This window comes from Cyprinus carpio, chromosome A1 (genome assembly GCF_018340385.1).
Source record: "Cyprinus carpio isolate SPL01 chromosome A1, ASM1834038v1, whole genome shotgun sequence".
In the NCBI taxonomy this organism is placed as follows: Eukaryota; Metazoa; Chordata; class Actinopteri; order Cypriniformes; family Cyprinidae; genus Cyprinus; species Cyprinus carpio.
Window position 1 is genome coordinate 23,601,655 of NC_056572.1, and position 16,563 is coordinate 23,618,217.

The 16,563-nt window shown below is 36.2% G+C and overlaps 1 protein-coding gene across 1 annotated transcript in view; it reads left to right on the forward strand.

The window, feature by feature from the left end:
- The window catches only part of LOC109095820 (polypeptide N-acetylgalactosaminyltransferase like 6), a 170,665-nt gene that overhangs the window by 35,694 nt on the left and 118,408 nt on the right, over positions 1-16,563 (forward strand). The window contains exons 3-4 of the mRNA XM_042758329.1: positions 4,325-4,433; positions 14,882-15,020. Coding sequence (XP_042614263.1) covers positions 4,325-4,433; positions 14,882-15,020 — 248 coding nt within the window. The remainder of the gene's footprint in view (positions 1-4,324; positions 4,434-14,881; positions 15,021-16,563) is intronic.

The following is a 16,563-nucleotide window of genomic DNA, read 5'->3' on the forward strand; positions in this document are numbered from 1 at the left end:
GAGGAGTGGCGGCTGACAGAAAGGACTCAGGACATTGAAAACAAGCTCTGAGGAGGAAGCTGTGAAAAAGAGCTCCGGCAATGGGGATTTTGGACAGCGCTGCTAAACGACATAATTAGATAGCGGTGCTGGCAGTGTATAAAACATCTGCTTGCTTATCTGCAGAGAAAAAAAAAAAAGAGAAAGGGCGATGAGGAAGGGAGGAGAAAAACAGCAGAGAATTGCAAATGTGGGGTTGAAAAAAAGGCCTTTACCTTGCACACCTCACTTACAGACAGAGTTTGAATGTTATGTTTCTGAAAGAGTCAAATCACTATGGCCATTATGTTCAGATTCAAGTAGTTCTTTGATGACACAAGTTTATTCATACTAATTGGCTATACGCTCATTTTCCTTTATACTTCAGTCATTGTTTGTCCCATATTCCATTCAGTTTTGCCTCAAGTCTCTTTCAGACAATTGCACCTACAATAACCAGACCTTTAATATGTTTGAATGCCATATTCACCATCTTGACTGTATCTCAAGATCAGGATGACAATCAAGATCAGAACAATTCAGGGTTCAAGTTAACTTCTCATTTGGTAATGTCGTTGTCACGGAGAGGTCAGGGAAACAAGTAGGCATGATTTAAATGCAGTGTAACTTTATTGGTAAAAACAAAAACAAAGATAATCCAAGTACAAAGATTTTTGCAGGATCAAACGTGTGGCAGTAAAACAAAACAGAAGTGTTACAGTGGTAGCCTTATTACTTGTCCAAATGTGGTTATTAAAGTGATAGTTCACACAAAAATCAATATTCTGTCATCATTTACTCTCATGTCGTTCAAACATTCTGTGGAACACTAAAGAAATTATTTTGAGGAATTTCTGTTCCTTGTTCTTATGTTCAGTCTGCATTTCACATCCTGAGAGAAAAACAAATGTCCTGCATTCTGAGCGTTTAATCCAGCAATATATCCAAAGTAAACTGTCTTTAAGAATGGTTTTCTACTGGTTTAATAGAACTGACATGAAAATTGTATTAAAATATGTGTGTGTTTATTTATTTATTTATCATGCCATATTCTTTATGTAGTCTACATTACATTTGTAATTGGTTTTAAAACGGTTGCAAAAAAAATAAAAAACAAGTAAACATTATCAATGGAATTCTGTCCCTTTTCATGACTAGTTAATGGTGACAGGTCTAATTGAAATCTTAAATATATATTCAATTAATTGTAATAAAAAATCATAGATTTGAATAAAAAATAAAATAAAAAAAGTCATGCATGTACATGTGCTTCACAACTGTAAAAGAAATCAAAAGGCTCTGCTATCTCTTCCCTGTCTCTTTGTACCATGGGGAACATTGAAATTCCTCCTACATGTTTCAGTTTTAGAGCAGCCATAAGAATTGGATACTGAAGGCAGTGACGCTTTTGAAAGCGGCATCCACCACTGCACTTTGTTGACCACTTTTAATTAGGCAGCACACTGTGCCGTGAGCCACCCCACTCCAGTCTGGACCGAGTCAGTAATTGCTAAAATTATTGTAATCAATGTGAGGAAAGCAGAGCTTGATGGCATGCCAGAAAACTACTGTGTGGGAAAAATAGGTAAAAACGAGAAACATTTAGGAGACTAAAGTGTAAAATACCTTATTTTCAAAGCTCTTCTGTGTCTAATAAATAGCTGCTAACCTCACTGTTCTGGAACACAAGAAGAAAATTAGAAACACTGGACTGCTGTGCTTTTCTACTTTTCTACTTTTTTTTTTACATCAAATGTGTTTTTTTTCTTTTTCTTTTTAATATGTCTAGTTCTTGAGAACAGACAACTTCCTTCAGCCCCAGATGTAGGCCATCATAAATGAAGAATGTAACTGAATACTGTTGTATTGTAAAAGTGAGTTATATACAGGACATGGAGAAATAAATTGCGCTGTGGCTTTGCAAAATTGAGGCCCTGTGGGTTTTGAGTGTTTCAGCTTTTCTTGGGTTTTAGCCATATTCTTACCATATGCGTACATCTGTCAATTATAGTGCTTCTCAAAAAGCAACTTTAATCAGTTGTTTCAATTATTTCAGCTGATGATGCAGTTAAACGTCATTCATTCAGGTGACAATGCCACATCAGTGTTTTCATGCTGACTTAAGTGTTAAAAAATTATGTGACCATTTTCTCCCATTCTGTACAGGTGTGACCCTGTACCAAAAGGCACAGTTCCTAGTTTTATGAAGCCCCTCCCTCAGAAATACACGATGGGCTGAGATTGGTTAGCTGGTCCAGTGTGTTCTCTAGATTCGTGCCTAGTGCGTGTCTAAACGTCCAACCCCTCAGCTCAGCACATGTGCTTCGGCTGTATTTTAAACAATGACGTTGTCAATATTGCTTATCAATTTGAGCCTGATTGAGACCAAGAGAATATTAGTGAAGAAGATTGCGCAGAACCTGTGCAAGCATGAGCTGATGATCGGAATGAGAGAGAGAGAGAGAGAGAGAGAGAGAGAGAGAGAGAGAGATGCAGAGCAGGGGGACGTAAGGAACAGTATTAAGAACCGTTGTTTTAGAACGTAGATTTTGAAACTTGTGAATCCATTAGAATCGTTAGAAGACAGAATCGTGATTCATATATAAATAGGTGTTTTCATGCACCCCTAGTTTTAACAGCATGGCAACAACTCTTCCTCTTCTCTAAATCAGCGCAGCATGGCCTCACCCTCTTTTTTGCGTATTCCTGGGGGCGAGGTTTATGTAAATTTCAGGGTTTGTGATGCTACAATCCCAGGAAGTAACTCAACGTAGTCCCTGCGAGCCATTTTTATAAGCATTGCATTGAAATTTCAGTGTTGTAACTTTGCAGATATTGTTTATGCTCAAACAGCAACAATACAGACTAACTAACGTAAAAAAATAAATGAAATCGCAATCAACCATTCCTTTAAGTGAAACACTACATTAATAACCTCGGCAAGCTTCACCTGTGCTCTACTACAAAGTCTTACCATCAGAAGCCTCTGCGTCCCTATGGGAGAGTGATATCCAACATTGCTGCCAGCAATTCTCTTTTTTGCTATTGTCAAGTCGATGTCACATTCTTCTAGTGAAATTCCCCTTTGACAAACTCAGATGTGCTTGTGTTCTTAACTTTTTCCCCCACAAACTCTGTGACACCCTAATAAAGCAATGTGTTTGTTTTTAAATTATTCACAAACACAGTGGGAAAAAGCCGCCCAAATCCTTAGAGCTGCTACTGGAATCCAAGCACCTGCCTCCCCTAATCCACTCTGCTAAGTAGCACTCCAAATCATTTCCCTAAAAATCTCTGTTTTCGCCGGATTAATTTTGAGTGAATAGTCTCTGTCATTTCCAATTTGTTTACCTGAAGCATTTCCATGGTGAAACTTGCACAAAGACAAAGCACTAAAAGGCATGTAGACTTATTCTGCATGTATGTCAGAAGCATGGCTTCCTGAATCCATCTCTCTGAGCGTTCATCAATCCATTCGTTCTAGTGCATCCCCAGTGCATTAGCACCTGCCGGCAGTGAAAAGAGCTGTTATCAGGGGTCTGTCTGTGAGAATGGGTAAATTGTAGATCAAATGGGGCCTCTTAGACCTTCTAGAGCTCCACTTTTTACACCCTGTAAATGCCTATTGCACAAATAGAAGAGGCGTCGGTACAACAGAGGAGCACATTGCTGCACTTAAACAAGCTCTGTCTACTGCACACCTTTTACAGCTCTACATGATCATTTTGAGATGCTTTTTCGTTACCAATTTAGAAGAATCCACAAGGAAAAAATGTGACTTGCTGTGCTGGCATGATGGAATTGATGGTTGGCACCAATTCTGCTTCCTTGAGTTAGAAAAATTCTAGATGGATGTCCAACCAGGAAGGCAAATATGCACCGTGTGTGCATCCCGCACAACAGAGACATGCATGTACACTATTATTTTACATGCAGCTGATCAAATTTAAAGGAGAATTTTGCCTTTTAGCTGAAATATTCAGTATAATGTTTACAGATCAGATTGGAAAGCTTTTTGGTTATTTAAGTAGCTGGCTACACTGATTTCAGCCAATTGAATGTCTGCTCAAACAACAGCTATGTTTGAAGATTTAATTATTGCATTATAGAACAATGTAGGCGTGAACAAGTTACCTCAGGGAATTCTTGGAAATGTTTCAAAGTGAAGTTTTATACCTCTCATAATGATGCTTTTGCTGTTGTTTTTCATTGTATTTTTTTTCTTAGATCTATAACTTGATTTAACTTGAGTTTATCTAAATATCTTTTCTGTATATCTTACTTTAAAAAGTTTCTTTCTCCACAGGGCTTCCCACTGGGCTTAAATGATGGACACATTTATACCTGGACAGACGGTTTGAGAAGAAGAGACTGGCATGACAACGAGAGCATCAGGAAAGACAACCTACGTGTTGGTATGGGCACTAAATCCACTGAATATTTCAGAATAGGCCTCTTCTTTCTTATAATTGATACTTGTCCCTCTCAAAGCATATGAAAACCTCACATTATCACAGCATAAAGGACATCAACCAGACTAAAGAGGAATGATTTGATGATGATGACGTTTTCTTTATGGCTTTCATTTAGGGTAGGACATTATTTTAGAATCCCTGCCAAGCTGTCCCTGTAAATCAACTGGTTGCCCCTGTGGCTAAAGAGACTTTATTGATCCATCTGAATTTACGGCTGGTTAATAAAGTAAGGGTGTCTTTTTGCAGTGTTAAATTTTAGCTGCATTAGGTCTTCGGCAGTTAAGGATATAAATGGCTGTCAAGGTGCTTACTTCGGTGTTTATTTTATTCCGCCATTTTCTTCTGGTTTCCAAGGATGACCCAAGGTGCTGGATAGGATATGGCCAAGCACAAATTGCCAAACTTGTAGAATTGTCTACAGTTTCAATTATAGATCACATCAGTCAATAACTGACATGGATAGTCTTTGTAGGTATCCTGCCAGTAGTAACACCAGATTGTGTCCATGTTTTAACGTAGTGTGGAATCCAATGAAATCCACATGATGTTCTCTTCTGAAGTGGTCATGAAATGGATAATCAAAATATAATTGATATTTACACATATACATTATTTTTTCACAAAAAAAAAAAAAAAACATACTGCAAGTTTCAGAACTCTAACTAACTTTAAAATATGAATTATTGGTAACATTTTATTTTAAGGATACATTTTTAGCTATTAATTAGTTGCATATTGCATGCATATTACTAGCATATTAGCTGTTTATTAGTATTTATAAAGCACATTTTAATTCCTTATTCTGCATGGCCTTATTTTAGATCCCGTAATCCACCCCATACCTAAACTTAAAGAATACTCCACCCCAAAATGAAAATGTTGTCATTAATCACTTACCCTCATGTCATTTCAAATCTGTAAAAGCTTTGTTCGTCTTCGGAACACAATTTAAGATATTTTGGATGAAAACCAGGAGGCCTGTGACTGTCTCATAGACTGCCAAGTAAGTAACACTGTCAAGGTCCAGAAAAGTATGAAAGACATCGTCAGAATACTCCATCTGCCATCAGTGGTTGAACCGTAACATTATGAAGCAATGACAATACTTTTTGTAAGCGAAGAAAACAAGAATAACAACTTTATTCAATAATTCCTTTGTCAACAGTCTCCTCTGTGTCTCTCCATATCATCAAATGTTCTTCTGTATCAGCCGCGCCACAAGGATGCACTGTTTCTACGTGTATTTAGCTTTGATTTGAAAGAAACCAGTGCATCCTTGTGGCGCGGCTGATACAGAAGAGCATACGCAGCATACGGTGATATGAAGAGACACAGAGGATACTGTTGACAAAGGAATTTTTGAATAAAGTCATTATTTTCGTTTTCTTCGCTTACAAAAACTATTCTTCATTCTGACGATGTCTTTCATACTTTTCTGGACCTTGACAGTGTTACTTACTTGGCAGTCTATGGGACAGTCACAGGCCTCCCGGTTTTCATCCAAAATATCTTGAATTGTGTTCCGAAGACGAACAAAGCTTTTACGGGTTTGGAACGACATGGGGGTAAGTGATTAATGAAAACATTTTCTTTTTGGGTTGGAGTATCCCTGTAACAACTACCTTACTAACTATTAATAAGCAGCAAATTAGGAGTTTGTTCAGGTAAATCTCTTAGTTAATAGTGAATACGTGTTCCCTATTCTAAAGTGTTAGCAAAAAATTCTTTCTACCCTTCTGAAATGCCTGGATTTGAAATCAAGAGAATCATTATGTCACAATTTGCCCTTGACACGCTCCATACATGTCATCATTCTATGTAATCAAGGAAGTGTGGAGAGCCAAAATCAGATGTTGTTCTGTTAGTGGATGTTAAGAAACTGCACCTCCAAAAACTTTGCAAAGCCTTCATAAAGGTCCAAGCATTAGAAATGCAATGATGAACTATTTTTAATGATGTGCCTGAGCGACTGAAAAACTGAAAGAAGTTTTTTATTTGTTCTTCACATTTCACAACGGACTGTTTTGTGAATTATTATAAACATGCTGCCGGTTTTTCAATACATCTTTTACTGAAAGATATGGCAGTGCCAAGCATTTTGTCCTTGGAGGCAACACAGGTAAGTGTATTTATTGGTAATCTTACAGTGTTTGTAGTAAATGTCAAACCAGCATTTATCACTATTAAGACACCAAGCGTATCACTGTTAGTTCGGTGCTAAAATAATCAGTACATACCAGCATACTGTACATGCAGTGTCTTTTGTAACATGACAATAATAATGGTACTTTTAAAACCAGAAACCAAAAATTAAGCAAGCAAAAACAATTGCCATGGTGAAACAGACTGTTGCAATCATTGTGGTTACATTTCAATTTCTTCTGCCTCAGGATCTGATTTAGGCTCAAACATACAGCTCTGTCACAGCAGTTGCAATCTTGAGAATCAAATCACACAACATGTTGTAAGCAAATCACAGTAGTGGGCATTTCTTCAAGAGGTTTCTTCAAAATGCCCCTTTCAAAATGATAATTTTTACAAATATTTTTGGTGCAAAAACTTTGCAAACGTAACTAACCTCGAGAAACATAATAGAAAAAAATGTGAAACTCCATTTCATGACCCCTTTGATATAAATGCTAGTGCTTTGGTAGCTCTGCACATACTCTATATTTTCTAAATGCCTCTTGAGGACCTGAATTTCTTTTTTAGGTGAATGCTTTTTAACATTGCAGTGCTTTTACATTGGAAATAATTTTAACTTCAGATACTTGTAAATACTCTTAAATCCCAGATGCTAAATGCAAGTGTTCAGGATCGCAAATAAGTGTGTGCTGCACATAACTGTATGAGAGAAGGTACCCAGAAAGAGGCTTGTTTTATAGCCCTTTGGAATAAAAAAAAGAAGTCAGTGTATTAGGCAGGGAGATTTGTCAGATTAGAGGGAGGATGACTTTTCTGATGACCACGTCCTTCTGCATATGGCCCACTCGGCCCAACTGTTCTGTGTTGACCCGTCACGTTGGAGCATGCTGCATTATTCTATCAGAGAGCTTTCAGTGCACACCATCTGTTAGAGACAAATCTTAAGATAGCAGCCTCCATTATATATATATATATATATATATATATATATATATATATATATATATATATATATATATATATATATATATATATATACATATATATATATACATATATATATATATATAAACACCCGCTAATTTTTCATGAATCTAGTTCAATGGAGATGGTAGTACATGAAAGCCAGAGAAGAGTAATGGATCTTCTCAGATTCATTTGGGCAAGGCCAACAAATTACAGCACAAATAGGCGTGGGGATTTGAGTTTTAAAGCTGTCTTTAAAAAAAAAAAAAAAAAAAGAAAATCTTAATAACTGTTGAAACACACACATAAAAGCCATAGTGGATTGATGTTTGTTCCTTAAACCAACACAAGCATGTTTGAATAGCACAGCACAGAACACAACCACAATTCCAATACATCATAACCACAATAAAGTTCACAAATTAAAAACATGCTGTCACGTGTTGTTTTCTGTTTAGTTTCTGTCTGTCATTATTTGGTTTGTTTCCTGCTCATTTAGTTAATAAGCATTAATTAGTTTCCACCTATGTTGTATTAATCATCTCGTTTGCTCCTTAGTTGCTTGCCCTTTATAAGCCTTCAGTTTCTGTAATTTCTTTGTCTTGGATTAATGTTATTTGAATGGTCTACATTTGTTTATGTTCATTAAAAGACTCCTTTATTCTGACTCCTTCTTCATGCGCTCACTAAAACGTTTCAGTCTCGTCGTCCAGCCCCCTCTGAGGCACGCTGCGTCTTGCCAGCTCACCCCACGCCAGGAACCCCCACATACAGTACCAACAGCTCGGACTGCCTGTCCAGCCCCAAACATCGCTATATTCTCTTAAGCTCCTCCCTAAACCTCAGCCCTGGATCGGTGGCAGCTGCTGTGGCAAGCCCACCGGATGTTCATGTGGCACTTACTCCAGTGTCGGCTCAGCCCCAAAGCTCGCTCCAGTGTCGCCTCCGGCCCCAGAGCGCGCTTCTCGAAAACGCCCTCTGGAGCTCACTCCTCAAGAGCGCCCTCCAGTGCCCGCTCCTCATAAGCGCCTTCCAGAGTGCCCTCCAGTGCCTGCTCCTTGTAAGTGCCTTCCAGAGTGCCCTCCAGAGCCCACTCCTCATAAATACCTTCCAGAGCGCCCTCAAGTGCCCGCTCCTTGTAAGTGCCTTCCAGAGCGCCCTAAAGTTCCCGCTCCTCCAGAGCACCCGCCAAGGCCATGGAGGATCTGCCATGGCCTCCTAAGTCCCCTGCTCCTCCATGGCCTCCTGATCCACCCTAGAGGCTTTCCTTGTCTCTGCCCTGTTCCAGTCCTGCACCAGCCTCCTGAGTCCCCTGCTCCACCATGGCTTCCTGATCCGCCCTAGAGTCTTTCCTTCTCTCTGCCCTGTTGCAGTCCTGCACCAGCCACCCCACCCCCACCCCCCACGAAATAATACTGCGCAGGACAATCTGTCACATGTTGGTTTCTGTTTAGTTTCTGTCTGTCATTATTTGGTTTGTTTCCTGCTCATTTACTTCATTAGTTTCCACCTGTGTATTAATCCTCTTGTTTGCTCCTTAGTTGCTTGCTCTTTATAAACCTTCAGTTTCTGTCATTTCTTTTTCTTGGATTAATGTTTTGAATGGTCTACGTGTGTTTGTTCATTAAAAGACTCCTTTATTCATATTTTTTGTGCTCACTAAACCCACCTGACACATGCTGAACATATACAGTATAAGTGTGAAAAGAAAAAAAAAACATTTGTGAAAACTTTGCAAATGTGTATTAAATTACTTTGCAGAAGTATGCATACACTTTTCAATTGAAATGTAGCTCATTTCAATTTTGCTGGATCATCTTCACAAAGTTCTGTCATGAAACTCTTCTAGTTGGTTCAGGCCGATAGGCTCTAACTCAATCTGACATAAAGACATCATTATTCATGTGGCACAACTGATTGGTTCTTTTTGTATCAGCAGCCAATGAGCTTGCTGCTCAAACATTCAAATACTTGGCTAGTGTTTGCTGTAGCAGTTCATCAGAAACCATCTGAAATCAACATCTAAGATAAGTGAATACTGTTTTACGCATATCAGTGTGCATATTGTGTGGTCTACCTAATCAATTTCTAAATGAGCAACCATAAACAAGTTTAAACTAAGTATCATGTTTAAGTATGAACAGTAGTATTTACGTATCTGTGTTTATACAGCTGCAGCAGCAAGCAGTCTGTAATTGTTCTGAGAACATGCCAACAAGTTAAGGATTTTAGAACAGGCTTAAATGAAATAAGCATCCCCGTTTGTATGCGTTTCAACCGGGGTTCACCATATTTAGCTGCTTAACCTCAATGATCACGTTTGCTTCTTTCTTAAGTCGATGTTTTCCGTAGGTGTCTCTTTACTGTCCTAATGGCTTTAATACACAATAAGATTATAAAAGTTACATTAATGACAGTTATCAAATGAATTAATATATTTTGTTCATGAGGATGCTGGTAGTTTTCTTTCATCACCTTGCAAAGTATCTTATTTGTTAACTGCACATAGTATGCATTCTAACTAGTGTTACTCCAGTCGGCATGGTCGCCAAGGTACTTATAGCCATAGGCCACTAGTGTTGTAAATTGAAAAGTATTTAAATTTAGATATACATCAGTAAATGCAATAAGTCTGGCTGTGCTTAATGGGTACATTTTTGTATATATTTTGTATATAATCACAGACCAGCAATAAACTATCAATTTATAATATTATGGATTTAAAAGTACAAGCCAGTAATGCCTACTAATTTATTAGCGCACAATCTTATACAGCTAATCAGCTAACTGTGTTTTGTAGCATCTGCGCTGTTTCTAAAACTATCTTTTGGATCTAACTGTAATTATTTCCCACATCCAAGTTCCAGGTTATAATATGCAAAAGTCTAAACATTAATCTCTTAATTTTACAGAAAGTATTGAAACTTACCCAAAATAAGAGCTTAAACATCTTAAAAAATTTACATTTAAGGGGCTTCGCTTTTGGTGAAAGTTTTCAGGCAGCTTTCAAAATGGCCGGCAGACAGTGTGAACACATGAATACTCATGTCTCAGTGTGCAATGATCTGATTGACTTTAAAAATTACAGGAGGTTAATAGTAACAAACACATCAATCAGTTAAGACATCAAGTAGTATAATACATTATTTTTTATTTTTATAATCTGAGCTCAAAAATGGAAGTGCACTTAATGGATACATGAGCTTAATATGCATGTTTACCCTAGATAGTAATACTGAAGTGGTTCACATAGCTCCTTGGAGCAGCAGGAGTACATGCTGGCACAAGATTGAACAGGCTGATAGGTTCTAACTCAATCTGACATAATGACATCATTATTCATGTGGTGCAGTTGATTGGTTCTTTGTGTATCATCAGCCAATGAGCTTGCTGCTCAAACATTCAAATACTTTCAAAAATATGTTTTATATGGGGTTATCCCATATATGTTATATGTGCAGTACCAGTATTTTTTAAATGCTCACAGCATGTCTGTGGATGTATTGGCAGTAGCAAATCTCGGTACTTGCTCTGCAGCAGCAGAAGCAGCGTAGCAGATTTATTCGGCCAAGACCAAACACACTGACATTCCCATGTACTGTACATTACCATGCTAAACTCTCTGAAATTATATAGGCTACATCTCATTATGAAATTTAGTAGATACAGAACAGAGGTCCAGCTGATCCAATACAAAACCAGTATTTATTAGATTTAATGCTTGCTCTGCAGTTACACTAGCTGACAGAAATATTTTGCCTTTGTTATCCACACTGCCTGTCAGTGATCAAACCTGCAATGCTTTCTGAAGCTTTGCCCCAAAAGTTCTGATAACAATAATAATCTCTGCATAGAGCTGTTGTTCAATGCCTTTTAAGAAGCAAACACATGTACACAGTTACACTGAAGGCTTGTGAGTAGGAGTATTAAAATCTGTAATTTTGCATTATGATTTAAATGTTCTGTTTAACCTTGTTATCATGCCAGAAAAAATGCCAGAGGAGTGGGTGTGAAGTTATTGTAATTATGCACGTCACAGAGAGATGACTTTGTGCTGAAATGCACTAAGTGATGTATTTAATGAATAAGGCTTACAGACATTTACACATTCACACACACACATTTACTTTATATACACACATATAGTACATACAGACTTATACACACAAATTGTATGCATGCATGCACAAATACAGTACATACAGAAATATACAGAACCATAATGATCAGTTTTGCTGGAATATTCCCTCATATAGTATGTATACTTGTAATTATGTCATTTTGCGTTTTTAAATAATAATAACTTGACAATGAACCTTTGTGCCATTTGAGTTTTGTGTGCCCCCTTTTTTTGTCAGGTGACATCAAAATATGATTAAATATCAATAGATGCATTTTACAAAAAAGGCAAAGACCCCCTTATGTGTTGTTTGTTTTTAAAACTTTCTATTTTGCTCACATCAAAGAAGATCTCTTGCACTGAATTTTTTGTTCTCAACCAGAATATATTTTTTTATAGATCAGACAAAAGATCTGTCAGACTGCATTAATTACATTGGAAGGATGGTGGTTTGGTGTTGACTTCAGCCTGTCATGAGGAAATTCCTCATATGAGTTTGAAAATCAAAGCCGGAATGGAGGAAATTCCTGTATCTTCTGTATAAATATCCGATTTTCATTGAATATTATATGAGCACGCCATAGTCTGTTTGGCTTAGATATTAAATATTAGTTTACATTAATAATTTCAATTAGTACTTTGGTTTCAAGTAATTCCAAAACTACAGTGATAAACAATGTACCAGATCTGCAATATTTTCTTTTGGAAGAATATGCCCATTGAAATCTTATTTTTGTCTTATTTGAAATTGTATTGAAGTCTTATTTTATCAATTAATGCTAAGACTGTTAGCTTAAACAAAAAACAAAACAAAACAAAACAAACATGTGTACCTAGATGTTTGAGAGCATTTTTTAGGGATGCTAGATTTCAGTATCCATTTGATATTTAAACATTCGGAGAGGATAAAGTTTTGTTTAATGATTCAGGGAAGCAGCTGTTCTCTGGGAGATATTAATAACACTGAACGGTCAATTACCTACTCAGGACATACAAAAACAACTCAAACTAGAAACAATTCTAATGAAAAGGCATTGCTGCTACAGAATTCTCACATTTCATCAAAGTGTACATGTCTTCTCAAAACTGAAATGCTATACACTACTTCAGACTGCCTCAGACTTGTTTTAGCACTTTAAAGCTATAACTTTCATCTTCTCACCCTTATGACATTTAAAGCAAGTGAGTTTTCTTTTCCTGTAGAACAACAACAACAACAAAAGTTTTGCAGAATTAAAGCTACAATTTAAATCTTTTTTTTTTCATTAAATGGATCTTTATATAGGTTTATAGTAATGTCAAATACAAATGTATTATCAAAAACTGTGGTATTAATCAAATCAATTTATAAAACTAACAGTTTAGCTAATCTTTTAAAATGTTATCACATGAAAATGTAATAATTCCTATTATTTTGGGGCATGTTTACAGTTTAAAAAAAAAAAATTAATAAAAATTATTATAAATACCATTAAAAATATTATTATTTACAAAAATAAAAATAAATAATAATACTATTATTAATATATATAATAACATTATTATTATTATTATTATACTTTAAGAAGTATTTCAGAATATTTCTGCCATGATTTCTTCAAATTAGACTGATTTATTTTGGTGGGTTGTAGTGAAAACCTCTCTGTGTTTTTGTGTGTTTTAATAAACTGTAGATTATTATTATCATTATTCTTATTACTTACATAATAGATTCTATAATATTAATTCAGTGACATTATTAATAGATTTGCTATCCGGCATCTTCTCATTCTCTATAATGCTATTGTAATATAAACATATATATGTATACAGGTGCTTCTCAATAAATTAGAATGTCGAGGAAAAGTTAATTTATTTCAGTAATTCAGCTCAAATTGGGAAACTCATGTATTAAATAAATTCAGTGCACACAGACTGAAGTAGTTTAAGTCTTTGGTTCTTTTAATTGTGATGATTTTGGCTCACATTTAACAGAAACCCACCAATTCACTACTACATATATGAAAATGTATATTTTTCAATTAAAGAAAACTTACAGAATTAATATAGTCTGCTTTTGGTGCTTGACACTTCATTGACCATTTTGTGTGCAAGGTCAAAGGTTAAGAATACGGTAGAAGTTACTTAAATGTTAAATGTTTCTATCCATAGGCGGAGGGTGATCCAACTCCAGGGTAAGGCTAAGCCAAATGCTAATGTTATCTATTAACAATGCACATCACAACCCGTCTTTTTAGGCAAGTATCAGATATGGGTGTCAAGTCATAAGACATGTTTAATACGACTGGATTTGTATTTAACTATAATAAATTATACAGGATTCCGCTTGGTCATAAAGCCTTCCTCAAACAGCTATGTTCACAAATCAAACACTTGTCTACAAACAATTCATTCTCAATTTAGAGTTTGTTATTCCTATGGTCTAGGTGGTCATACGGCATATGCCTTAAATACGGGGCAAACTGCATTCAGTATGGCTTTCATACGGAACGCTTTAATGCCTTAAATATGGAATGATTCTGTATTATACGGAGCGGTTGACAACCCTAGTTAGATGTGTGGGTTAAAGTTATAAAGTTACAACCATTAGTAAGAAGGGTGTGTATTTAATAGAGGTTCCTTCTTAATACACTCTATATAGTGCTTTTCTTGGCCATTGAATATGTAAAAATGAGACAGTCTAGCTCTATGGCCAGAGACAATACTTTTGTTGTATAGAAAAGAGCATCACATACTGCAGCGCAGAGTAACTCTGTTTGTGGTCCACAGAAGAAGGCATATGGATTTAGAATTACATGAGGGTGAGATGATGACAGAATTAAAAATTTTATTTGAATATTCCATTAAGTAATGATAAGTAGGATTTCCATCAACTGTGACAGAGAGACACCGTGGAAAGAGGCTGAGATCATAATGTACACTGCAGAGCCAGCAACTCAGTCAGCATGTTGAGCCTTCAGGGAAAGGCCAGGCTTATTGGTTAAGTTGTTTCAGATATTCAGTCATAAAATAATAAAAAAATAAATTGTCAGTTCTCACAGCAGTAGTTTCTATCTTTGGAGGGGTGCGTGTTCATTGTTAGTACACACATGCTCACCTTGTCAACCTCTTGGCTGTACTCAGCATGGTTGCTGATGTCTGACCGCATCTGTTTCAGGAAAAGGGGAGCATGGGAAACCGTACCCGCTTGCAGAGGATGAGTGTGATGACTCTGTATACAAAGAGAATGGCTTCAACATCTACGTCAGCAACAATATCGCTCTGGACCGCTCCCTTCCTGACATCAGACATCCAAAGTGAGTAGAGCTGATTCTCACAGCATGTTCACAGTAACCAGCCTCCAGAGCCGCACAGCATGAGCTAGACATCAGCGTTTTAACGATCCGTGGCAGGCCATACTTACTCAGTGTGTTTTAATTAATGATTTTGTCCTAAATGAGAAGTTAATCTGATTAGGATGAATTAGCTCAGTGATTTCAAGGCTGATAGATTTTTGTTTGTGCACCTTTTGCTGTCATATAACATCAAAACAAGGGAGAGCAGGGATAACTGTAACTTTTAAAATTATTTTTTAAAATGTTAGCCTAAAGTTTTGAGATTTTACCTTAAACATCGTTGAATGTCAGTAGTTCTGTGTTAATTATATATTGTTGTGAATAAAATTATGACCATGAAACCCCAAATTTCTTATAGATTACATTTTCACCGAAAGATGCACATAGAATTATTTTCCCCATCATTACAAGTTTTACATATGCAATAAATAAGTGTATTTTTTTTTAAAAAAATATAAAGACTCACACAAGATGAAGATTGGAGTCATATCAGGAGCCTTATAAAAGCTTATTTATTTTGCAGTGGTTTGTCTCATGGGAGACAGTATATTGAGTTGAATATGACTCACTTTATTTCTGTATCCATACTGTTAAATTAAACATATATTAATATATATTAAAAATAAATTGGTAAATAGTAAATAAAAATGTGTGAACAAAACCAGAAGAATCACAAGAACTAAATCTATTATCCTACAGTTTCTACAAATATAATATGTAGCACAACTGTTTTCAACATCGATGATAATAAGAAATGTTTCTTGATCAGCAAATCAGCATATTAGAATGATTTCTGAAGGATCCTGTGACACTGAAGACTGGAGTAATGATGCTGAAAATTCAGCTTTGCATCACAGGAATAAATTATATTTTAATATTTATTAAAACAGAAAACATTTGTTTTAAATCATAACAATATTTCAGAATGTTATTGTTTTTTTTTCTGTATTTTTGATCAAATAAATCAAAAACAACAAACTTTCAAAAACATAAAAAATATTAGTAACCCCAAAGTTTTGAATGGTAATGTCTCAAATTTTGACTGGATTACAGAAAAAATTATTCTTAAGAACATTTTGTAGCACAAATGACAATGAAAGCGCTTAATCATCAGTGTTAATGTGTAAAGGCAAAAAAGAGAGACAGTGTTAGTTTGGTGGAGTCCATCCATTTAGCGGGATTTGAAGGAGAAGGTCTGGTTTCACACTTCCATCTAAATGAGCACCTTAATGGATTGATCGTTAATTGTTCTCAGAAGGCTCTGCACCATTACTTTCCCTTGAATGTCTCCAGTCCCATGGATTTTCCCTTAGCAAGAACAAATCTCTCTATAACTCATGCACCAAAGAGTCACTGTCTAAAGGAGGACCGATTCATTACAGGGTTATCGATAACTAAAATACAATTTATTCTGCCAGAATGAGCTTAAGGGCCATTTAAGCATTTTCTGGCTTGCCAAGCTTCCAGGCTTTGATAATGTGAATGAATGTGTAGTCTTTGAAAC